The 26,255-nt window shown below is 40.1% G+C and overlaps 1 protein-coding gene across 3 annotated transcripts in view; it reads right to left on the minus strand.

Moving 5' to 3' along the window:
* The window catches only part of abl1 (c-abl oncogene 1, non-receptor tyrosine kinase), a 34,028-nt gene that overhangs the window by 3,778 nt on the left and 3,995 nt on the right, over positions 1–26,255 (minus strand). For 2 of the 3 annotated variants that reach the window (XM_040053221.1, XM_040053220.1), the window contains exons 3-11: positions 6,162–6,326; positions 4,573–4,868; positions 2,357–2,629; positions 2,063–2,147; positions 1,621–1,798; positions 857–1,041; positions 551–703; positions 372–461; positions 83–208 (exon numbers count right to left, since the gene is read on the minus strand). In XM_040053221.1, the coding sequence (XP_039909155.1) occupies positions 83–208; positions 372–461; positions 551–703; positions 857–1,041; positions 1,621–1,798; positions 2,063–2,147; positions 2,357–2,629; positions 4,573–4,868; positions 6,162–6,326 (1,551 nt within the window). Of the gene's footprint in view, positions 1–82; positions 209–371; positions 462–550; positions 704–856; positions 1,042–1,620; positions 1,799–2,062; positions 2,148–2,356; positions 2,630–4,572; positions 4,869–6,161; positions 6,327–10,478; positions 11,891–26,255 lie in introns of those variants that run through there. The other variant, XM_040053223.1, reaches the window with a different exon arrangement.

A 26,255-nucleotide genomic window follows, 5' to 3' on the forward strand; every position in this document is an offset into this window, starting at 1 on the left:
CAGGGTAATGTAAATAAAGTGTGAAGGTATATTTAACAACTAGCAATAAAGGCACCAGGCATACTCTTTAAGTTCATGTCACCTGGGCTCTCTGTATCTCGGCTGTCTATGTTGCTCTTGCGAGGTCTGGTCTTGGTGGGCAGCTCCGGAGCCTGCTGGATGGAGCCTAATGTCTTCTTTCCTTTCTTTCCCAACTCCTTTTCCACCTCTGAAATCACAAATACAAGAAGGTTTGGACATATTAGCAACAAACAACAGGCTTGAGTGTGTTTACATCAGGATATCTATGTAACACACTCAAGCCTGAGGAGTATCAGAACAGTTTGCCCCAAACTGAAGAGGTTTTAGACAGAAAAGAAATGGACACTGACCATCAGAGATGCTGGATTCCTGGAACATGGTCTCAAAGGCTTGGTGGGTTTCAGCAAAAGTTGGACGTTCTGAAGGGTTCCACTTCCAACCTGACAAAAAGAAAAGGAAAACAAAAAGTTATTCCAAAACAGAAGCGTGCCTTTAATCATGTTTTTACAAGATGGGTTGTGGTACTCACAGGCCATCATGAGCTCATAGACCTTCTCAGGGCAGCCCTCTGGTCGATCCATACGATAGTCTTTTTCTAACAGTTCATAGACCTGGGACAGGTCGATGCCAGGGTAAGGAGACATGCCATATGTGGCAATCTCCCACAGCAGCACACCAAATGCTGCAGGAACAAGTTGAACAAGACAATAAATCAAAAAAGAACAAAGTCAAAGACTACGAATTGAGATCATGTGAGGAATATGTGCAAATTAGAATGAGGGAAATTTAATTTGTTTCACATTGTTTAACAGCAGAGTAAAAGACAGGAGCTCACCCCAGACATCAGACTTAATCGAGAACTTGTTGTAAGCCAGACTCTCTGGAGCTGTCCACTTGATCGGGAACTTGGCCCCGGCATGAGCCGTGTAGGTATCTCCAATCATCAGCCTGCTCAGGCCAAAATCTGCAACCTTCACCAGGTGGTTCTCCCCAACGAGACAGTTACGGGCTGCCAAGTCCCTACAGAAGAAAAAGCAGTTATGAGAGGAAGCGATGAATGGGAAGCTGTATAGAAATGCTGACTTTGAAAATGAGAATTTATTAAGCTGATATGAACCCAAAAGAAAAGAAACAACAGAACAGCAGTGTGTTTTGTTAGAGAATCCTCTCAGGTGCCATATTTCTTCAGATGAGTTGTGGGGTAAAAAAAAAAAAAAAAAGAATCAATTTACAATTGCAAGCTGAGTCGTGTCAGGCTTAAAAATTAAAATCCAGTTTCACAAATATGTAAGTCATAAATCATATCATCGCTTCCAAAAGATACGGCTGGACGTGCCAGAACAAACAAGCTTTGCTACAACATCGACTTGTCTGTGATACAATGAGAGTGTGAGAGGAGCACTGCTCAGGAAGGAGAGGGGAGAAAAAAAAGAAAAATAAGAGAAAATGAGATATGAGGTCAAAGGTGTTTTTTGTCCCTTCCAGCTTAAAACTGAAGATGGGTAAAAAAAAAAAAAAAAAAAAAAACAATAAAAAAAACATCTGTCTTATAAACCCAGGACAGGTTAGCAAGTTTGCTTTTTAGGCCTTCAAACCCACCTGTGTATAAAGTTTTTTTTCTCCAGGTATTCCATGGCAGAGGAGATCTGTGTGGCCATGTGTAGCAGCACCACAGCATTGACCTCCTCTCTGTTGCACTCCCTCAGGTAGTCCAGCAGGTTACCGTGGGTCATGAACTCTGTGATGATGTAGAACGGGGGCTCCCGTGTGCACACGCCTGCCAAAAACACGAGTCCCGCAACACAAATCATCATCTCACAGCTTTTCTTGGGCGCAGTTTTTATTCCAGATGCAACCCCAAAGTGAACCATCTCTCCTCCTGGCTTGTTAGGCAAACACGTGTACACATCTACACTATGGAGCCACTAAAAACAAAATACATCATTTCTAACAGAAGATTTTGCGTACATGTGTTACATTTAAACAGTGTTTATGTAAAACCCCCACATTAAAGCAATGATTGTTGTTTTTAGTCACATACCTAACAGCTGCACCAGATTAGGGTGTTTGATCTCTTTCATAACCGCAGCCTCCTTCAGAAACTCCTCCACCTCCATCGTATCCTCCTACACAGTTTATGGAAAGAAAGAAAAAAAGAAAAAAGAAAGTGAGGACAGCAAAGGATGGCTGGGTGCAGTTGCATCTGTGCTACACCAGATGGTAGCATTATTCAGCCAAATTAAAACCATAGCTTGGAATGTTAATATGTAACACCAGTAGTTGTCAAAATGTTTCCACATGAGTAGGTGGATGCTAATCTTCTCTGTCTCCGTACCTTTAGTGTCTTGACAGCCACGGTGAGGTTGTACTTCTTCCAAACGCCTTCGTACACTTCCCCATACTGGCCCCCTCCTAGTTTGTGCTTCATGGTAATGTCAGTGCGCTCCATCTCCCACTTATCGTAGTTGGGAGAAACTCCATAGATGGTGGGCTTGTTACGCTTCGGCGCTGGGTAGTGCAGTGTCGTGATGAGGCCGTCGGCCACGGTGGAATGGTGGTGCACCAGCTCGGCCAGTGTGTTGAAACGGCTGTCAGATGAGACGTAAAGCTGTAGGGGGGGAAGAGAAAGAGAGATTGTATATTTGAGTGGATGCAAGAGATTAGAGATCAGATTTTCTTAGCCTATTAGAGGCTCGTACAGTATTTGGCAGGTGGAAGGATACTGGACAGAACAAAGTGGACAGATTTTCTAGCCTTTTCAGAACAAAAACTGATTTTTGTTCCACAATGTGACTTCTGCCTTCTTTTATTCTTGTGAATAGGCTCTTTGCCTAAGGCCTGTGGAGGGAGGAAAAAAAGGAAAGAAAGAGAACAACCTTGACTGCGGTGAAGAGTCCGCAGAAACCTCAAGACGATTTAATGGTTTAAACCATGACCATTTACTAAATCTAGGAGGGGGAAGAAAAAAAGAGCTTACCAACATGAAAATCTTTTTTTATTTTTTTTTTCTTTATTCAGAGCAGTGTTAATAACAGAGCCAATGTGCAACAAAACCTGCAGCTCCAGGGAGTGCTGAGGTAATTTCAAATTATTGGCGAACTCTATCATACCAGACGCTTGACTTGTAGCTCAGTGGGAGGATGGAAAACAATATGCGATGGGGAACCAAGTGTATGTATGTGTGTGTGAGAGAGAGCGTCTGTGTTTGTCCATTCGCTTCTTTGTATGTGTGTGCATACTTGGCTGCATCTGTGCTAATGCATGTCTTTGCATGGGCGTCAGTGTCTGGCCAGGCCTCGCGTCTGCTGGTCATTATGAGAAGCACAGTGGCAGTTAGAGGCATTCTTCTCATAGCTGGCGTTCCTAAACCTAGTTCACCTCGCTCCATCACAAACAGCAGGGTGACACGGCCAAAAGTGGCTTCTCGACCGATATAGCCTTTGAGGGGAGGAGGGGGGAATCCCACTCAAGAAATTCAGCCACCTACGTGGATCTGCCATGAACATTAAATACTGGTAGTCTGCATTTTTAAAGTTCTTAAAATAAACCTCTTTTAAGTTGTTGGCCAGCCTCAACTCCAAAGGATTTAAGCAAAATGTTACAATTAGAAGTACAGAAACATGTAAAACTTGTAGGTCTTTAGTCTTGAATAAAATTAAATCAAGCACGAATTAAAAACAAATCCCTTTCATCTTTTTTTCCCCTCTAGAGACACTCCACATTTAAAACTTAAGAGTAAGACTAGTGTGACAGTGGATTGTGCAAGCAGGAGGTTGTTTAATCCTTTCTTTGTGCTGGTGCAATTATACCTGCAGCACTGTTGCCACTGCTAGCCAATATAAATAATAGGCCTTCTTGTCCCCACTGGTTTTCCATCATTCTTCGGCCGGAATGACGGTGGAAATGGTATTAAATGATACAATTGTATATTGTGTGGTTTTAAATATTCCATTAAAAATATTTGATTTAATTTGACTTGTACAGTGCCCGTAAGGCAAGACAGGAAGGCAGCATTTAGTGCGTATTAGAGTGAGTGTATGTGAGTTGGTAATGCTGTGATACTCAAGGAGACAACAATATGAACAATATGTGCAAGTAAGTTAAACGATTACTTCCTATAGATATTTTTGGCAAGAACGCAGCACACTATAAAAATACACTTACTAAATTAAATGACTTCACACAGGGATTGGCCTATTGTGGCTTGCTGGTGTGTGTGTGTGTGTGTGTGTGTGTGTCGTTAATTAATTAAATTACTTAAAAACACTGAGCTAGAGTTTTGAATGTGTTGCAAGCACACACATTTAAAAACTATCATGAACACACTGTTAGCACTACCTGATTACCAAGACGTGCTGGCCAGTCAGATACAGATGAACCATCCAAGTGCCAACTATTGTGAAAGCATGTGAGAAAACAACCACTTAGAGACGTGGAGTAAGTTGGAAAAGTGCTTGTAAAGAACCCATTTTAAAAAAAAAGAAAAAAAAAAAAAGACAAAAACATAAATACTTTCTTATCGTGTGACTCTTTCTCTCCGCTGATACCCACCTTGCCATCAGACGCAGTGTTAATCCTGTAATGGTACACTCTCCCCTCATACCGCAGAGAAATGGACCTCTGACCGGGGCTGCTTTCGCTTTCACGGACCAGAAAGCTCCCGTTGATGCCCGAGCTGAGCAGGTACTCTGCCGCGTTCCGTGACACGGGTCCGTGGTACCAGCTGTGCTTCTCCAGGCTGTTGACTGGGGTGATGTAGTTGGACGGCACCCAACCTTGGCCATTCTTGGTCTGTGCTTCACACCACTCGCCGTTATGATTGTAACCCAGCACACGCAGCTTCTCCCCTAGTCAACATAGAAAGTCAACATTATTATATCATGTCTGGAATATTGTAATTAATTATTCAGTAGTTGCAAAAACTCCTCGGAATGTCTCAAAGTTGTTTGGAACACCCCTACAAGACTTCTGGTTGAGTCTTCTAAGTACTCCGATCACACTGTTGCCAATTCACTTACACCGACTCTCTATTAACCTCAGAGTCCATTTTAAGATTCTGACTTTTAGAGCTTTATTTGACTTTTACATTCATAGACAGAGCTTTTGCAAAAGTGGCCCCCAGACTCTCCCTGCGACCCTGAGATCTGTGGATTTGCTAATCTCTTTCAAAAACCAGCTAAAAACTCATCTTTTAAGACTTGGGTTTGGTTAACTTTTGTTCTCATGACCTGGCATTTAGTTGTGAAGCACTTTGTGATGTTTATCTTGAAAGGTTATATCCAAATAAAATGCAACTTATCCTGAAGACACCATAATATGAAAACATTTTGAGAATAAACTATTCATATACACAACATAAAAGACATAAAAAAAAACATACACAAATAATGATGGTGGCCTATTTTTGCTTTTAAATTAAATAATTGTGTAATCTTTGTTGTTTGGCAATAAACAGCCAAAGTAAACTGAGACCTAATCTTTGCACCATTATAACAAGCTGGAAGGCAGCACTGTAGAGGACATTTTCTTGTTTATTCCTGTGCTTAAGATCCATTCTTCCTTCCTCTGTTTGTCTGTGTCTGCAGCATTGTTTTACAATCGCTTCAGTGGAAAACGACCCACGTGTGAGGCCATTGTCAGGAAGTGAGAGTCAGATGGGAGCGAAGGCAGAACGGGAAGGAGACAGGACACTACTAAGTGGATTCCCAGCAATGGTAAGAATCGTATAAAGACTTCAGCAATCTCCAGTAGAGATCATTTTGTAAGTTACATCCCACTCAAATTTAATAGATGTGTGTTGGTTTAGATTACAAACTCAACCAAGCCTTTTTCAGAAACTGATCTGACTCATTCTAAACTAGAGTTACTCTTACAAAAATTGGGTAATGGTCAGGATTATTTCCTTCCTTGTAGTGCCCTTGTGACCTGGAGTTTAATAAGGTGCTTAGCTTGCCTGGTTCATTTCCACTTGCATACTTTTGTATGAAATCCTTTTCTTTCTACCTTCACAAATACTGCTTTGTAATTATTACTATTTGCTAAATGGAAAAACTGCCCCCCCCCCAAAAAAAAAAACCAAACAAAAAACTTATATATAAATATTTTTATAAATCCTTCATTTATTACCCCCACCCTCTTACCTTTAGTAATGCTTAAAGTGTTGTCACCACTGGCCACAAAATCATAGAGGGCAACAAACAGGTTGGGGTCATTCTCACTGGGTCCAGCCAAAAGGTTCTCTTTGGAGTTCCAGCGGGCTGCTTCTGTCAGACCCTGACCCTCAATTTCTGGCTTCTGGAGAGCTTCTGGAAGAACAACAACAACAAGCCTGTCAGAATACAAGTATGAAACTTCAATATGAGCAAAAATATTAATTATGAAGTCCGGAAGAGACACCACAACACTGACCCTGTGAAGCATTTTCACACACAAGTTGGATGATTCAGAACTCTGACCTCTCCATCTGTCATTTTATACTTTTTTATATCACTTTCAGCCCATGTTTTGCTTCAGCAGTTGTGATCCCACCATGAAATCAAGAGTAAAGAGGCCAATCATGTGATCTAAATTGTACCTCAAGCCTCTACAACTTTTCATTTCCTGGATTATCCCTGTTTAGATTTAATTTTCCTAAATACCTAGACAATCACCCTCCCCCCAAGTTAGGCCATGAGAATATGTTTCACCACTGATCTTGTCTGTAAATATAAAATAGATAAGTTCAAAGTAGTTTAATTTAAAATTTTGTTATATATGTCTTAAATTATAACAAAGCATAAGAAGTAAACCTGATTGATAACATTCAAAATGTGACAAAATAAAATAATACACAGAAAAAAAAAAAGAAGGATTTTGTTTACAGTGAAGAGCAAGAAAAAAAAAAAAGAGGAGAAACTATTTAAACGCAGTTTGGCCCATAAAATGAGCTCGACTGTGCGGTTTCCTCAGCTGTTGTCACACATGTTTTGGACCCATCTTGCATTTCATTCTTCCAAGCATTCCCAAAAAAACAAATGGCTAGCTACTAGCATGTGACAAATTAAGTTTTACCGGCAAAGCACAGCAGTGCAGATTTTATCATTTAACGGCTTTAGGCCATTTTACATCCATTTTATCTGCGAGCTCAGCAGGAAACTTCTTGACTCAGGAACGCTGTCAGCTGATCTGGGTCACCTGGGCATCACAGGCTATAAAACTTACCCATGTGCTCACTTTTCTCTCTCCCTTACAACAGCTGACATTCATCTTGCATCACTTTCCTTTGGTTATCACCACATTCCTTGCTGTGCTCTTAGTGCTCACTGCTCCTTTTGTTTTATGTAAAAGTCTTGCATGGATTACAACACATACCACCACACATATCTTAGTTGCTGTGCAACTGCAGCATTTGTGTGTTCTAGTCGTTCTCAGAAACAAAGCCAAATGGTTTGACTGAAAGGGTGAATGATTAAGAAGACATCTGATTTGGTAACAGCAGATAAAATATTCTGACTTGTAACTGTGTTTATTTAGTAATTTAGCAATTATGCTCAACAGTTGTGCCTCTGACCCAACTGAAAAACTACAGACAAATCAAGACTCAGCTAAACACATGTGATTAATTGACCCAATGAAAAAGAAACTAGACAATTTTCCATTAGTGCATCTATGAAAATCCTGTAACAGAAATAAATAACCTATTCCAAGACTAACAATGGACTAAGGACAACTTACAGCTTCAGAGGAGGAAGTTGGGCTCGTTCATAGAACAAGATAACTCTACCTCAAGCCAATAATGTAACCTAAAGGCAAAAGTCAATAAAATATAGCTAATTATGCATTTGCATATGCATTTATCATTACAATGCCTATTTGCAATTAAAGAAGAGCATGTTCTTATCCACTCTAAATTCACCAACCAAAACAAGCATGTACCCCAAGGGGTGTGCCATTAATGGTTCGTCCAGTCACGCTGTCACTAGTACAAACCTCCAATCACAGGTTTTTGCTTGTTTTGTACAAAGAAAACAGTTTCTACTCCAGTTTTTGTAACTGCCTCGTGATGAGTGTAAAAAGATATTACCCAAGTTTCCCTATACTGAATACATTTTTAAAGTGGATATCTCCAAAACTGGCAACTCACGCCAACATTTTGAAGATTGATAACACAATTTGATTTAATGCATTAATACTTTGATGGGTGAATAACCATATTGCAAAGATAACAGTTTGTGGAAAAAGCAGTGGCTGTTATTCAATAACAGCAGCAACAAATGTGTTCATTTCAACATGAGCTTAAAGGGCCATTGTGTAATGGACTTTCTAGTCACAGCGGGAGATGATATGACTTCCAAATTCCTCACAACCTAAAGTATTTCAAAGATTTAACATACAGCAGTAAACTAATATAACCCTATACAAAGTAAACAGGCCCACAACTTGTCACATGACATTGTTGACAAGTTCCAGGCATCAATGTATTTGGAGGCTAATGAAATCCTTTCACACCAACTCTTCTGGCAAGCTAGGCTCACCAGCCTACTCACAGTGAGACTATCATAACTAAATGTGCTGCTTTTTTTTTTTTTTGTAGCTAAAGGACCTGATGGCTGAGCTGCTGATGACACACAGGATAGATCTGGCTCATACCTACATTTCTATATTTCTCCTGTCCTTTTGTCCAAAGTGTAAACCTTCAAAAGCACAGCCAGCCATTCATTCATAAGTACCAAGCTTAATTTTAGCAACAAAAACAACCCAAATTCAAACAGATAAGACCAGAGATCGAGCAAGATAGGAAACCGGCTCAAATGGGACGGGGGGCTGCATACAGTTTGGGCTGGTCATACAGTGTGTGGGCAGCGATTTTAACAGCCCGTGCCACACATGCCCACTTAACAGGCCAGAAATACTGCAGCTATTTGTGAGAGGATGACAGCATGCTGACACATGGGTCAACAGAGAGAGAGAAAGAGGGGGGAAATGAAAAGTCATATGAAAACAGAAAAAAGGAGGTAAATGAAAGAAAGAAGCAAAGAATGGGAGCAGCCCTCGTATCAGACCGCAGCTCTCCCCAGTCATGGAGTGGGAGAAATTACAGCATGTCCTGGCTGCATTAGTGAGATGACAGTCAGAATGATTAAATATGTGAGGAACTCCTAAAGAATTTACAGCCATGACTGCACTTCTATCAGCATTAGGAATGCACTGGAAGTCAAACACTGATGCAAGAAAGAAAATTTCTGCAAAAAACTAGGAGCTGTGTCATCCTGGTGATTCTACTTATCTCTATTGAACCAGTTTACAAATGCAACTAACCAGCTGGTACAGCTGTTAGTTCCCATCAATTAGTTCCCATCAACTGGTAAAGAGAAAAAAAAGGCTGATTTATTGCAGATGGAACACACTTAGTACAAAATTACATATTTATGAGTAATGAAAAGGGGAAAATTTCTACCCTAATATACCGTATTCCTTTTGCTTAAGATGCTATGACTGAAGTAGGAAGTAGTGATGTACTTCTACTGACTGTAGATATGTTTGCAAGATGTTCGTGGGAGATAGCAAGGAACCAGGTGAAAAAGTAGGCAACTATGCATGAAGGAAACACCATTTAAACCCCAAGCTCTCTGAAAATATCCACAATCTTCCTGCTATTATGCCCATGGAATATAATTATTCCAACAATGTCAAAAAGCTTGCTTTGTTCATGGATCAAAGACAAACACAGCCTCCCTGAGGCATAATCAGGAGATTTGTTGTGCCTTCTACAATAAGATCTAAGAGTTAGAGGCTCTTTATCACTGTCACTTACTTCAATGGGGCCGTACAAGTACTATTAACTCTATTAAATCATTTGGTTGTGCAATCTACAGAACACACAAGACTTCACTCAGTCTCCCAGTACTAATCTTTTACTATGTACAGACCCAATATGTCCTGGACTTCGTTGAATTCCCCTTGTGTTGCATAGATAATCCGGAAATCAACTGTGCGTGACGCTAGAAAAAAAGTTCACAACCCCCTCTCCCTCTTTCATTATCTACTAACTTCATTATGGGAGCACTAAACAAGATTGAAGTAGTGTAATACAGCAGAGAAGAAAAAGGGAGCGCAGACTGAGATTAGATCCCCTCTCCACATAAACAAGAGTTAAGTGGGACATGGGCAGGAGTCAGATTTCCTTGTATTCTCTTCTCCGTCTCATTTTCCACTTTTTTCCTCTCCAGCTAGCCAGTGTGTCTGGGCTCCCCAACCCTCCCCTGAGCTTGATCTCCGCTTTCCCCTCCCCATTCTTCACTTTCCAGAACCCAGAAATGATTGTTGAGATTTTACACGGTGGATACTTCAACCTTTTCTTTCTTTCCTCTGTGCTCATAAGCCTTTACTTTTTCTCCATTTCTCACATCTCTCCTGTGACTGTTCCTCTTATGGCAAACTGTAAAAGTCAAAAGAAACAGAAAACTAGATTTCTTTACCTGGCAAATAACAGCTGGAGGACGACGTGAGGCCTTTCTTAGATTTACACCCCACCAATTTTAGGCATATCTCCAACATTTTCATTTGCTTTCTTTCCCTTCACGCTGAAAATATTGTTGCTTGTTCAAACCAGATGTCCCTTGAACGTTTCTCGCCTACATGTGTCCAACAAAAGAATAATAAAAAAATCCAAAAGAAGCTGACAAAAGTGGAAAGAACACCAAGTAAAGAAGAAATAGATATTGGTTTGCTTTTCCTGGAGTCCTTCCAACTGAAATGTATCCTTTTATTATTGTTCTCACTCCTTTCCGAAACAGAAAGAGTCCGCTGTCCGGCAAAGTCTACCAACTTTTCCTTATGAGCGTCTCCATGTTTTTTTCCCCCTCTTTGGCTTTAGGTTGCCTCCACAGTTAAACAATCACCAAAAAAAACCCAACAAAATAGCGCAGATTTTGTCCAAACGTTTATCGCCTTGTAGATTTATCAGTTGAGTACACACTAGGGCCGTCTGTGCGGTGCCATTCCTCTCTCCGTCCCCCTGTGTGAGTGAGTATCCGAGGCACAGGGACTACTCGTGCTGCAGCTGCCAACAAAGAGCCTCTTTCAGGCTCAGTTTGCTGCACTCAATGACATCAGCTGAGCCCTCCCACCTCAAAAGTAGGAGGGAGAGACCACTACCACACACACTCTCCGAGAAGAATACAAACAACACCCCACCAGTATCCCAAAACCCATGCCAACATGTGAGTCAAACACTCTAATTTCAAACTATGAAAAGAGCTCAGATGGTGTATACTTCTAAAAAATTCCTCCTTTCTTTCTGCTGAAGTCATAGGATAATTACAAGACACTCCTCCTCCTAAAATGCTTAAATCCCCTCCCCCCTTCATCTTTCTGCCACTATACCCTCTCTCTCAGTTTTTCCTCTCTCTCCCTGCCGTCTGAAATGTTTACAGGTTGAGGAATCTGTTCTGGAAACAGGTTGTTAAAGGCATAGCTAAAGTGCTCAATCAACAGGGGAAAAGTATAACTTCTGCCAGTGTGTGCTCTGGACTTCACACTCATTTACCACAGGTCATTTGAAATGGGAATTAAGTGAGCAACATATTGAAATTAATCAAAATGAGGGCCTGTCACAGTCTCTTGTATTTGTTTTACTTTACAAGAAACATACGTGGCTCTGTGGTTTTGAGGCAGGGTCTCTGCCTTGACCATAACTAGAAAAAGAAATAACCCTTGGCAGAAGTTGCTGGACAACTTCACAACTCTCTCTTTCCCCCAGCTATCTCTGCATTAATCACTAAAGCGGAGGTTGCAACACACTAGCGTACTAAATCTACTGAATTAAATCACATGAAAAAAGTCAAAATTATTATTAAAAGCAACAAAGTCTGGAATGTTACTAAAGCTGCCAATGGCATTTGTCAAAAAACTTCAAAAACTATAAACTATTTGACGAAAGCTTCTTAGCAAAATTTAAAAATCCATTCCTAAAAACATATGCAAGATGCACCCTCCTGTGCCCCAACTGACCATTATATTATGTGTGTGTGTGTGTGTTTTATTTAAAGACACAAATATTAAGACACAAAGGTATAATGCAAAATAACTGGAAGATGAGACCAGACTTCAACCAGCCTATCTATGATTCCTCTTTTCATACATACAGCGCTTGACTCATCAAGTAGTCCAACAGGACAAAGAAAAACAATTACTACACAACCTGCATAGCTACAAAAACCTACATCAAAGCAAATTACCATATATTCTAGAAGACAGAGAGGAAAAAAAAGAAAAGAAAAGAAAAGAAAAAGTTCTCCCCATTCATCATAACAGGAATACACAAGTGAGAAAGTACGGAGTCTTCAATCATCTTATTTTGTCCCACCATGCTATATGAAAGACCTTTGGTCATCAATACACTGAATCCTGAAACTGCTTTGAAAACCACAGCATTTAACATGCTTCTGACTACCCCTGGCAAATATTTTCCACATAAATGACTTACATTTCACTGTGTGTATGCGGTTGAATACAGAGATCAGAAGTCCAGTCATGTAGGTGTTGTTGGGAAGCTGACTGGGTGGACACCATAATGCATAGAAGGAGTGTCAGGCTAGTTTGCTGGTTGACCTTTTCATTGGAATTTCATTTCAAAAGCAAGGACTAAACATACACCCTACACAGGAAAGCATACTGATGACAGTGACTTATCTTTGAAACACAATGGGAATGCAGTGACATTGTTGACTGATGTAAACTTTGTCAACTACTGGTTAAAATAATATTTTCACATGGGATTCTACAGACTCATGTAGAAACTATAGAAACTGCTTCAACAGCAATAACATGAAATCATTTTTTGTATGACTCTTGCACATTTTTGGAGGAATGGAGGAATTTTGGCCCACTCTTCTTTAGGTTGCTTCAGTTCACTGAGGTTTACAGGCAATTTCTCATGCAAAGCTCTCTTAAGATACCATCAGAGCATTTCAATCAGATTGAGGTCTGGACTTTGACAAGGTAACACCTCCTGTTTCATGACCCAATTTCAGCCAAGCTGTTGGGCGAATGGCCTCAAATCTGACTCTAGAATTCTTTGGTTTATAGAGTGATAGCATGTTTGTGGTGAGTGTGTGTTTGGCTTTCACCAAACGTGGTACTGTGGTACATGGTCCAAAGGACATTATTCCGGAAATCTTTTGTTCAGATGCAATTCTACCAACCTAAACCACTGTTTTAGAGAGAAGAGACTTTCTCCTGGCAACACTTCCAAACAAGCCATACTTGTTCCATTTTTATCTAATTGAGACGTCATTAAAATTTAACATGATACCTCAGGCTTGTATAGTCTGAGATGTTTTGCAGTTTCTCTGAGCATTGCATGGTCTGCCCTTGGGGTGAACTTGCAGGGATTCCTGAGAAGACTGTGGCAAACGTGTGAATGTTAATCAAGTGGACTAGCAGCACCTGGCTGCTACTTACCCTCTTAATTCCTATGGATGCCAGTAAGGGTGTACTTAGTTTTTAACAAAATACATTGAGTCCTGTGAAAACATTCTTCTTCGCATGACTGTATATACATCTTAGTAAAAGATTACTGATTACTGAGCATTAGAATGATTGTCCAACCTATAATTGGCTTCATGTGTGGCTCATTTAATGTGTAGACTGATGCAGTCAAGGACAAAGAGAGGAGAAAGCATGAAGGTTATTTAAAAAAAATTCACTCAGATTTATATTTTTAAAAAAATCAAGTTCTTGTTAACATCTCCAAAGCCCTTTCCAATGCATGTGAGTCTACACTGCACCTAGTTCTTTACTATTAGCTCTTTCATATCACAGTCAAGTAGCAGGCTCTGTCATGTACCTCCATTTGTGTTGTTTTAGCTCAGTGTGAGTCTACATTGCAAAGAGCAGAGGAAGTAAGAATAACATTGCTCAGGTTGATGACAACTTATATTCCTATGTGTGCAATAAAGGTTGTCCATAAAATATTACTCTGTTTAAATCATAGGCAGTATAACAGTTGGACATAGCCTCTGTGAATTCACCTATACATCACTGAAGCCCCGTTACAAAGGCTCAAGGTGAACATTTCCACTTTCCAAATCAGAGGGTCCACAAACTGAATGGACAATGACTAATCAATCTGCTCACTTGTGATAATTTACAAAATGAGCCCCATGTTTTATTCAACTTGAGATTAAACTAACCACTAAGCCTGTAAAATCAGTGGGGAAAGTGTTTACTTAGGTAACAGAGAAAGGGCCATTTTCCCATAGACCTCTATGACCTCGTTTCTATTTTTGGTCTCTCTTTTTTTTTTTTTTTTTTTTTTATAAGTGTAGCTTAAGGTATTTCGGTGTTGGTATCCACTTTTGGTACTCTATAGTCTAAGGGTGCTTTCACCCCTGCGCTGTTTAGTCTGCTTAAATAAAACTCTGGTTGGTGTTTTTTCCCCTTTGGTGCAGTTTGCTTGTGCAGATGTGAACAGAGTAAAAACCAAATCAGCTACAAAGAGACCCTTTGAAGTAGGTGGTCTCGCTACAGTTCCAAATGATCTAAATTTAACCTTGATCCAACCCAACTTCCATGTCTACGCTCCAAGTTTGAGCTGAACACCTTCCTGTAGCCAGGTATATTTTCATTTCAGGGATGTGGCAGACTAACGCAGACATCCCGAATATACAAACTGCACCAACTAGTCATAAAGTGAAGTGATAATTAGAGAAATTCTCCATGTTATCCACTAGTCCAAAAGGGACGCACTGTGGTTTGCTTGGAATTTTCTTTGTGTGAGACAAATCAAACAATGGGGAAAAGGTACAAGTTCAACTCATCAACTGATTCTGACCAGAGAAAATTAACTGTAGGTGTAAAAATACCCCAAATTCTTTGTCTTGACAGTTTTGATTAGTGTTATTTAGTTTTACCAGTTAGCACCTGGCCGCTGTACATTTTGCTCCAGGCATTGCAGGTTTGTTTGATGTGTTTCATAACTTTTTCTCTTCCTTGCCCAGGCAGAAAAGCACCCTTTCTTTGTTCCAACTCACCTCCAGATTTACAAATTAAAAACGGGATTTTCCTCCTGCTTAAGAAAAATAAAAAAATATGGATTCCAAATCCGACGAGTGACGTCACATTGGGTATGTCTGTTTTATTTTGTCTATGAGATGAAGCTTAAGGGAAAAGTTTTATTCAATGCTGGGGAAATGCTGAAAATGAATACATAGAACGGTGCAGCTTAAACTGTAGTGATGGGGTTTTTCTTCCTTTAATTTTTTATTTGACGGGTATTCTGGAGGCTGCAAGTGTCAGCCAAACTCAGATTGGCTTTTTAAAATCTCAAACTAAGAGGAATCCCTGCCAAGAGGATGAGGTGACTCTATACAAATAACAGCACTGACATGGGTGGGCCTAAAACAACATATCCATGATACTCTCAGTACTTTAGCACACTATTGTATGCTTGTCTGTTAGTCTCATTAGTAATTATGGGAATTGTTCAATATGGCAAAGTCTCACTGGCTTTGAGCAACAAACTCAATACCCTGAACATTCAGTCACATGCCACTAGGCCCTACATCATTGCTTCAGTGCTGGTATGGCAAACATTTTGTGTTCCTCTCATGCACCACCCCAAACACCAATTAAGAAGAAATGCAGGCTCCCTCCGACTCCGAGAAGGGCCCATTAACTTACCGCAGTCACAAAGCGTTGGGGAGATGAGGATGAGGGGAAGAGGAGAGGGGCTATAAAAATGGAGGAAAAAGGAAAAAAGGTTGCAGATGGAGAAACATGAAGCACATTGTTTGGAAGTGAGATCATAGGAGAATCATTCGCTCGCGTTTTATAATCTGAACCTAGTGTGTTAACAGTTAGCTGACATACATCCACCCACGAGGTGGCTTTTAGCCCTCTCTCTCCCTCTCTCTCTCTCCATTTCCTATGTCCCCCCCCTCTTGCCTTCCTGATTTCTTTGTCCAAAACTTGAAGTATGGGATGAGCGCTCATAATAAGACTCAAACTATTTGTGCAAAGATGTTCAGGTAACACTGACATGACCCAGACTCAGATTTCTCTTCCCAAAACACGAACAAAATTAAAAAGACCCGCTAGGAACATATTCATATGATGACGTGTTAAGGCAACGAAGGCAGAGGTATACAATTGACTTGCATGATAAATCAAAACAGGAACAAAGAAGAAAATTAGAAGTTGATGAAAAACTACAGTTGTCATCAGCCTGATTTCTGTCCCGCACATAAAAGAGCACAGAGACCAGCATATCCACAGTGCATAAAAATGCTATAAATTCCATAGATCTACATTATGGAAAAATAATGAATATACATTTAAACTGAATAAACTTTCAGAGTACAACAAGCTGGGGTGTAGCGATTGGCACAAAGCTATGTGGGCTCTTCTTAGCAATTTCACATTAATTTTTATTGTACACAATTTAGCACCAAAGGTAATCCGCATCTGTCAGTTGTCCTTAATCTGTTGATTGAACAGACACTCAAGAATCAGGTTTCATGTATACATGTGGGTACACATATGGCTGTTTATCCAGGACCCTCTAGAGAATGCAGCCAGAGTGTCGGAGGCATGCAGACCAGCACTTGAGGTTAGGGGGTTTAGATTTCCACGTAATTCTCCACAGGGAGACACTTAAGAAGAAAACAGTTGCTGGTCTAGTTCAAGGTTAATGTTGTAGAAGTGTAGCTGCAGGTGGTAATAAGTTACTAATGTTGATGGAAGGGAAGCTAACCATACAAATACATTCATGTGTATAGTTTAATCCTCGCCATGTGATTGGACAAGAGTATACTAACAGCTCAGCTTTGCAGCAATCTTTAGTACAGACGGTCTGGCAGCAAAACCCCGCCGACCTATTGGAAAAGGAATGAGGGAACCATTTTATCATGATGACAGATGAAAAATAGGGCAACTCGTATCAAGTGACTAAGCACAACATAATTTTTCCACATGATGGAGTGTTGCGGCCTGTCCAGCGTGTGCCAGAAAGATGCAAACCTTGCATAAAAGTCATAATTATGCAAACCTGCGGAGTACTGGAACATATGGGTGATAGCCTAGGGTTAAAATTTCATATACCGAGCAAACAAGACAGACGGTGTCGAATATACACAACAATCCGTCACTTGTCATGTTTAAAATGACAACATAATCATCTGTGTTGCAAACGCCTGAAAGTTAGCAGGATAGAAGAAAGGCCAAGCAAATGGGCTCAGAAATAGGTGCTAATCCAGTATTGTTTCAGATTTTAACAAAACTCTGAAATTTTACCCAGAGTGCTGGCATTAAACAGCTTATTTCAAACATATATCACATTATTTTATGAGTATGCAGATTCAGAATAGGAAAGGCAAACTTTCAGGAGGGAAAAAGAAAGCTGCACAGAAAAGGTTGCATGTGAGTAGATGGATTGCAGTGCTACAGAAATTAAGAAAAGAGTGTTAGCACAAAACTTCTATTACTACTTTTGGATGTAAATCAGTGGGTAACACAATGACCACACAGTGACAAGACAGCACAGACAAACAAAATAAAAGTAAAGAAAGAAACAGTCTTTGTGCACCGTTTTCCTGCTATCAACATTACATGTCTTAGAGACATTATCTAAATGCCTGGGGAAAGACCCATTTGTCTGAATGCCCACTGGAGTAAAAACAGCAACAGATACACAAGCAAGCCACTCAGGCTATGAGACTCTCAGGCTGCAGCAGTGGAAGTGCTTATGCTCTTCTTAGAGTCTAAGTGGATCCAGATGGAGCGAGCATTGCAGGCCCCCTCTTAAAGCTCTATGAAGAGGAGCTTACTACAACATTAAGGGACAGGACGGCATGACAGTACTTCATAATAAACTGGACAGGAAGGGGAAAAAGAAAACAAATCAAAGAATGGTTGCTTATTCCCGCTTAACTGAAATGACACTGGAACTTTTTGAAGACAAACAGAGGCGCACCGACCACATATAAATGCCCTAACGTCAGCTTGTGCTGCCCTCATGTCTGCCTTTGATCATATCATCTGTAAGAGGGGGAATTTCTGAACTGTAAAGCTGAACTGTTTACAAAAAGAAAGAGCTGGCACGCTAGGTAGCAGGTTGTCTGCAAAGAAAACAACAGCTGGGACTGCCTGCTTGGGTACGGAGTGGAGAACAGGGTGAGCGTGTGACAGAGTGTGGGCTTGTGTTATGGAACCAGGTGGTGACAAGCTCCCATGCTGCATTCCTAACTCAACTTGGAAGTTCTCTGTAAGCACACAAGTCTGTATGTGCGATGGGGAGATAAGTTGGAAGATCCCACATGTTGCACTGAGACAACGAAAACTGTAGTGATGCCAACATAAAAGAAGCCGATTCAAGTTTGAGTAATCTATCAACAAAGACAGTCTAACTTGGCTACAAAAGCTTTAAACAAACACAGATGGTTCAGTAAATACTTATTTTCTAGTCAGAAACGGCGCAATCACAAGCCGAGATTTCATAACACAGTGTTTCTGATGCTGAAGTGATTTCAAATAACAAAAACCAGGGTGAGAGTCAGTGACTCAACAGGACTGTTTGTCCTAAATCCACATGCATACACTTTCAATTGTTTTGTTTAAAACATTGTGTGCCCTACGTATATGGAAAAGGCTTTGGTTTACGCTTTGGTTTAGCCCTAGTGTCACTTTTTTCCTTTCTTTGCTGCCATTTGGGATCTCTTTACTTCAGGTTAACGTAATTACATGTAGGCATGCGTGCAGCTCAATTTATAGTTCTTTAAAAGGGAACCTATTACTTTCTTTCATGTACGTACTGCTGCACTGTTTAATCGGCTCATATGAAACATGGCCAGTGTTTAAAATAATGAGGTCAGCATATCTGCAAAAAATACCTGTGAGCCAAAAATTTGGGCTTTGGACTGTTCTGCACACTCCATTTCAGAGTTGTTGTTTTTTTTCTTACTGTTGGCTATGCGTGATGTCAAACAGAGCAAATATCCATAATATAATCATCTCAGGAAAGCCAGGTAGAAGGAAAGTGGGTTAAAAGACAAAGTGGTAGAGCTAAAAACAGATTCGTTCAAAGAGCAGCTGAACTAAGTCCCAATTCATGCAAAGTTACTCAAGTAGTTTCCAACAATAAAATAATGAAGTCAGAAAAGAACATAATAATACGTCTCCTTTAAGAATGTGATATACGGCATGATCTCAATGGAAAACAACTTGCAAAACAGAAAGGGGGATTGCACCAGTTATTTGAGAGAGAAATGCTTAAGAGGTTGCATTCTTCTCTCCACTGCTGTAGTGGTGTGTGTGTGCATCTCTCTCTCTTTCTCTCTCTTTTGGTTTTTTCTATTTTGTTTGTTTTGTTTTTGTTTTTTTAACTGTGAATAATAGACAATATTACTCAACGGAGCCTGGAGCAACAGATCACATATAAACATATGTTATTCCCCAGGAAACAGAGTGGAGGATGAAGAGGCCTTGGCCGGAACCCATTGACGATATCATCATACTGGTCAGATAACAGTTACACAATAGGCCTTTCTGAAGGAAAACATTTGGACATGTCACGGTAAAGAAAGAGTACAGGTAAAAACAACAGCATTAATGACAGCTGAATTATTTATTTAGGTGCTTTGTTCCGCTGTTGTGCATACTGATTAATCGCAGCTTAGCGTGACAATATCATTAAGAGTTGAATCTGTGCTCTTTTCTACAGGCATGTTAAAATGGGGAAAAGCCCATTTACAGCAGGTTTTAATAAGTGCTCAATACTGTCTACTGTCTAAATCCCTCGTAAGCCTGCTCATTAAAGAAGGTTTAAAACCAAAATAGTGTCTCTTCAGTGCAACAGACGAAAACTAGTAAGGCATAGACTACCTTGATTTATACAGACAGCTGTTTTGGCTACTGTGGCTGCAAGCAGACTCTTTTCCAGGTGGTCAAGACCTAATGAGAGAGGAAATGCTTACTAATCAGCAATGTGTCATCCAGACAGGGGCAAATTTATTTTACTCACATTTCCCAACACAGTATGACAACATGACAGCATCACCAAAGACTAACCAACCACTGTCGAGATTAGGAACTAAACATTAGATAAAAGAAAAGTCCCCTTGGTTGGGAGTTGCAGAAGACCTTTGTGTGCCCATTAGTGTAGAGACAGGGTCTGCCACGGTAAGGGAAAAGCCACCAGTGGCCTAACAGCTGGCCTGAATGAGTATTACTATGAGGCGCCTGCTCTGTGGGTATGTATGTGGGTGCATATGTACACACAGACGTACACACGGACACACACAGACCCCCCTCCTTCCATCTTCAGGACCCACGGGGATCATGGGAGGAGATTTGGTGTCTAGACTGTATAGATTCCTCAAGTTCCAGCCAAAAAAAGAGTCAGTTACTGACTACAAGAGAAACGGATTCCCTCACTGCATACATGCTAAATGCAGCTGCTGCAGGAAAATACACAGATATCAAATGATGTCACTGTCTGCTCTCTAGGGCTATGTCCACACGTACCCGGGTATTTTTGAAAACGCAGATTTTTCTATGCGTTTGCACCTTTCGTCCACACGTAAACAGCGTTTTTGGTCACTGAAAACGGAGATTTTTAAAAACTCCGGCCAGGGTGGATATTTTCTAAAACTCCGTTTTTGCATTTACGTGTGGACGAGAAAAACGGAGAAAACGCAGCGTCAAAGATGTGCGCCTTTTTTGACGTCACAGTGTGCGCCACGTTATTGTTTCGGTGAAATGAATTTCTACAATACTGTTAATTCTACTCTCTGCAGTGTTTAAATGCTTACATATACACACAGTTACTGTCCCTCCACACATAGGACTCAGTTCTGCTTCTATGCCCCAGCTTTGTTTACTTTTTCCCACCGAGGCTTCTAGACTTCTGATTGGCCAACATTTCTACACGGTTAGGAATATAGCGCCACCTGCTGCTTTGGCATGTTCCTAGCAGCGTTTTCCTTCATTTCTGCCTTTACGTGTGGACGGGATTATTTTTTAAAACGAAAACGGAAAATCTCCGTTTTCAAAAATACCCGTGTACGTGTAGGACAACTTTATAAAGGCAATGTTAACTTGCTTAAATCACTCCAAAGCTCAAAGAATCCTCATTTGCACAGTTACGATTTTTACTCTAATTAATAAAATCTTTGAAGTAGATCCAGCAAAAACTAAATGTTTTACAAATACCCAAGTTTGCCATCTGGAGCATGGCATCTCCAGTAGTTATGACCATCTATCACCACTATAAATGATCATATTTTCGAAATCAGGTATACTTCCTGCACGTGACCAGTTTTACTGCTGCTTCATTTAGCGCTACAACTTTAGGCTCTCTATAGCATAACATTTTGCAAGGGACAAAAGTTTATCTTGTTACATGAACTATAAATACTAATTGAACTTTTTAGAGCTCTAATAGTAAAAATCAATTGCTTTTCAGTCCATCGGGTAGTGATGTTGAGGGGTTTTTTATTTTTATTTTTTAAGGGGTCAAAGAGGTGATGGTCAGCATGCAGGAAGAAAGAGAGTGGCATCAGAGAAAAAAATAAATAAAGAGAACACTGTTTGCTGCTGGGATATGCAAGAGTGTCACACGAAAGTAAAACACTCCAGGAATACTACAACATGACGGCTCATCTAACACGCCACCATCCTCACATAACATTATCCAAGGACTACAAAGCTAACCTTACATCAGCTCACTCTTAAGTTGACAAAGCCAAAAGGACAAAAATCAATCAATCACCTACTTTAAGTGCAAAGACCTGTGTCCATGCAACATTGTGGAAAACGACAGTTTTGTTTACATGCTTAAAACAGCCAGATATTCCCACGTGCGGCTTCAACAGACGCAGCTGCACCGAGACAGAAGTGAAGCATGAAGTTGACGAAAGGTAGGCTACAGCAGAAAGGGTTGCATTAACTTGCGACGCGTGATCGTCACGGCCTGCATATTCCTGTGTCTGTAACAGCTGACTATCTCACTGAGGACTGGCAGCTGCTGGCTCACATTCAAAATACCTGTAAAAGCACAGCAGCCCACATGTTTGCATTCAGTTAAGTTGGACTGTAATACAAACAGTTCAGTTTGTCAGGTGCATGTAGCATTTATGACAGTGTTGAGCCATTTTCCAGCAATCAAAATGACTGAAATGAGGGGAACATAATAAGGGCGATATAGACAGATTAGAATTTAAAGTTTAAAGGTCATAAATTGTAATATATCATGATATATCTTACTGCACTACCAAGCATTTTACAAAATGTTTAAAAACTCAAAGATATCATAGTGGGATTTAAGTATCATGATAACAATTATATCACGGGGTCTCTGGTGATTCCCACCATCAAGATTTACCAGTCCCTCATAAACATGCAAGTCAGTTGGCTTATTAATTTAACCACTGATATACGTGACAACTTTTCTGTGTTAACTAGAATATTGTGTTGCTCTAATATCCAAAAACCCAAAATAGAAATTAGCAAATAGAAACAGGAATCATCTCCCTCTCTGTGCCCTGAACATACTTTCAAGCCCTGCCAGGCTTTCTTCAGGGCATCAAATAATGAAAAAGTGCAGGGTGAAGAAAAGTCCTGTTGTGCTCATGCTGACAAATATCCAAGCAAGTATCTACATGCAAGAGGTTTTCTGCAACCCACCTCACATGGCTGATGACCGCAGGTTAGCAATGGTCGCTTTTTGTTGCCTACAAACTAAAATTATCTGCAATTACAATCAATCTGTGTTTTCTGTTTCCAAAGAAGCATTGTACAACCACAAACCTGCAATATTTAAATGTATCATTTTACACTAAAATCTTTACATTTGCTTTGAAACTGCACTTATGTATTTGTGATTAAGTGCATCCTCTTGTATGTTTTCGTACAGTGGTGGTTACAAACACCCCCTCCTCCTTACATTATGGTTGTTTGTTTTACATACTTTCACAATAAACGCACCAAATTATTGCTAATAGGAACTGCGTGCACTTTGGCCACAATATCCATGTAATAACATTGTGATGGCATTGGTTTACAGTTTGTCCTGTGGTTTGCAGGTGTTGCTTTAACTGCTGATGTGAAAAAACCCCACAGAAACATAAATCCTAACAATCTATTCATTATAGTGAAAAATGCTCCAGTTTCTACTACCCATGTCCTACTACTACCTGTGGAATGCAAATAAGATTTTAAGTGTGTACTTAATCCTTTTAAATCTGTACTGGACGTAACAGTGAGTCATGCTGCCTGTCTGGTCATGGGAAATACTGGTTGCAGAAAAAGCTAGATCACATTTAACTGTACACCACTTCTATTTGTCTGTGTGTATTCCCACCCAAAAACTAAGTCAGGTCATCCGCTTAGTTTTGTTAAAATCAACCTCTGGCCCATAGAGATATTATGAGACCTACTTAAAAAAAAGAAAAAGAGAAAAAAAGAAAGAGTTATTAAGCACACTTTTTATATGAAATGGTATCTGGGTCACCACTTCAGTGTACTAAAACACAACCCCATAAATAAATGTGACCACCAGGGGGCGAATTTCCCTTTTTAAACCACCAACATTTGGGTACTTCAAATATTAAAGCACAGTCAGATAATATTGTTGCAAGCCTTAAAAAAAGATAGAAAGTCTTTTCTTTTTTCCAAAACGTTCACAGCTGTCCTGTTTCCAGTGTCAGCCCATTTCAGGGAATGAAAACAAAGGAAAAGAATTATTTTAAGTCTTTCTATGCAGCCATTTAATTTCTTACAGCTTGCAAGTGGTGCACTTTAAAGCGGTTGCGGGAACATCTAAAGAGAAGATATCTAACTAAAGAAAATTTTATGCTGACACCAACCACGGACACATTGACTGAAAATCTGGTGAATTCTTCCAGATTCATTTTAGTTTCACTTTCCAGGGTTTGTCTGCTCAATTCTAGTTTGCTGTGATTTTTACTTTTTAATAGTTTTACTTCCTTTTATGTGTTTCATTTGTCAGAGGATAATTTAAGTCCACAATGGGTTTTACAATACAAATACCTGACTCGCAGTCACATACACATCCCAGTTTCCATAAACAGATATTTTTTCTCTGGCTAGTTGTGCTGAAGTATAAAACAAAACAAAAAAATCATCCATCATTTTTATAAGCACTTATTCAGAATTTCGGGCCCACTGGAGCCTATCGGTGCTGTCACAGGCACTAACTTTTTAAAAATCTCTTTGTGTATAACCTCTGAATCTCTGAGTTTCTGTAGTGGCTTTAACTCTGTGACATCAGCTGCGGCACCCACACAAGGTTACAAAAGTCAAGAGGTGCACCACTGGCCAAAATGAAACCAAAGCGTGGCTTGACCCAGCAAATGCATGTCACTTTTGGAGTGTTGCACCCTTCGCAAGGCCAAGAACGGTGGGTGTAATGGCACCATAACACTACATTAAAAGACAGAAATCAAAGTTCTTCACCCTCATCATTTTTAGTAAGGAAATCATCAGTTTAGAACAAGTGATGTTAACCAAGAATAAATGACACATGAAGGGTGTTGTAAAGTTGTCTCTGCGCTACAAAGTAACAACTTATTCAACCAAATGGAAGCACTTTCTGTGTGCAGTTTGTATGTTCTCCCTGTGTTTGCGTAGGTTCTCTCCGGGTACGCCGGCTTCCTCCCACAGTCCAAAGACATGCAGTTAGTGGGGTTAAGTTAATTGGTCATTCTAAACTGCCTATAGGTGTGAATGTGAGTGCAAATGGTTGTTTGTCTCTATGTGTTAGTCCTGCGACAGACCTGTCCAGGATGACCTGTCCAGGATGTACCCTGTGGTAGCTGGGATAGGCTCCAGCGCCTCCCGCAACCCTGAAAAGGATCACCAGGAGAAAATGGATAGATGGATAGAAACACAACACAAACTGCAGTACAGTGGTCCCTCGCTATAATGCAGTTCACCTTTCGTGGCCTCGCTGTTTCGCTAATTTTTTTGCTTTTTTTTTTTTTTCCACAACGTATTGTGATCTGCGTCCTGATTGGCTGTAGACCATTGTCAGTCAATCTCATGCCGTGTCTCCTGTGCATTACAGAATGCGTTCAGCTTGTCAAATTTACATAAATCTTTAATCGCTAGCAGTGTGACTCTGAAGTCCTGTACTGCAGCGGTCCCCAACCTTTTTTGCGCCACAGACCGGTTTATGCCCGACAATATTTTCATGGACCGGCCTTTAAGGTGTCGCGGATAAATACAACAAAATAAAACTAGTACCGGTACCGAAAAAAAGAAAATTTATTAATAACACACGTGAAAAGACCCAGGAAAACCGAGTAAACGATAAAAATGATAACAAAATAACGCTGAAAACCGATAAAAACCCTGAAAACTATACATTTCACACCTGAGCCTCAAATCTCGCGGCCCGGTACCAAACGACTCACGGTCCGGTACCGGTCCGAGGCCCGGGGGTTGGGGACCGCTGCTGTACTGTATGTCTGGAAGTTTTCTCCCCAACAAACACAACAATGTCAATGAAACATTTTGCACTGGACATATTTTTCTGCAAAGGTTTGAACTTTGAGTGTTTAAACAAGAGAGAAAAGTATGAAAATGTTCATGTCTGTCTGAGAAAAGTGTATAAAGTGTGTAGTGAGGGGTTTTACAGCCTTAAAACATCTATAATAATTGTAAAAAATAAAGGTGGCTATTTCGCAGATTTCACCTATCGCGGGTTATTTTTAGAACGTAACTCCCGCGCTAAACGAGGGACCACTGGATAATTAATGCATGAGTTTTGGTGCATTTTTAAGTTAAATATATATGTTATTTTCTTCTTAGAGATGCTCTGAATTTAGGTAAATAAGGAGGACAATAATACTGAATAATTTTGGTCATCCCTACTTTGGATTATGGGAGGAAGTGGGAGAAAACCAAAACCAAAAAATTACTGTAGTTGTTTTTAAAATGTTTAATATTGTTTCAGTTACTTTGGGGGCTGGGATTTAAGTGTCATTGATTTTTTTCAGTTAATTCCCCCATATTCTGGTTTTTAAGATTCATTTCAGTTAACTAAGATAACCTTGGACCAAGTACATCTGTCCTGGTATTTAACAGGCTTGTTAACATAGTCCAGTATGTACTTTAATTATTGAACTACACAGTTGTATGATTAACTTAAGCACGCACACACTGCGATTTGAAACACACATGGTGAAAGCTAAAAATGGAATAGTTCTGTACAAGCTAACCATGCCTAAACACAG

This window comes from Simochromis diagramma, unplaced genomic scaffold (assembly GCF_900408965.1).
Source record: "Simochromis diagramma unplaced genomic scaffold, fSimDia1.1 OVJJ01000596.1, whole genome shotgun sequence".
NCBI lineage: Eukaryota > Metazoa > Chordata > Actinopteri > Cichliformes > Cichlidae > Simochromis > Simochromis diagramma.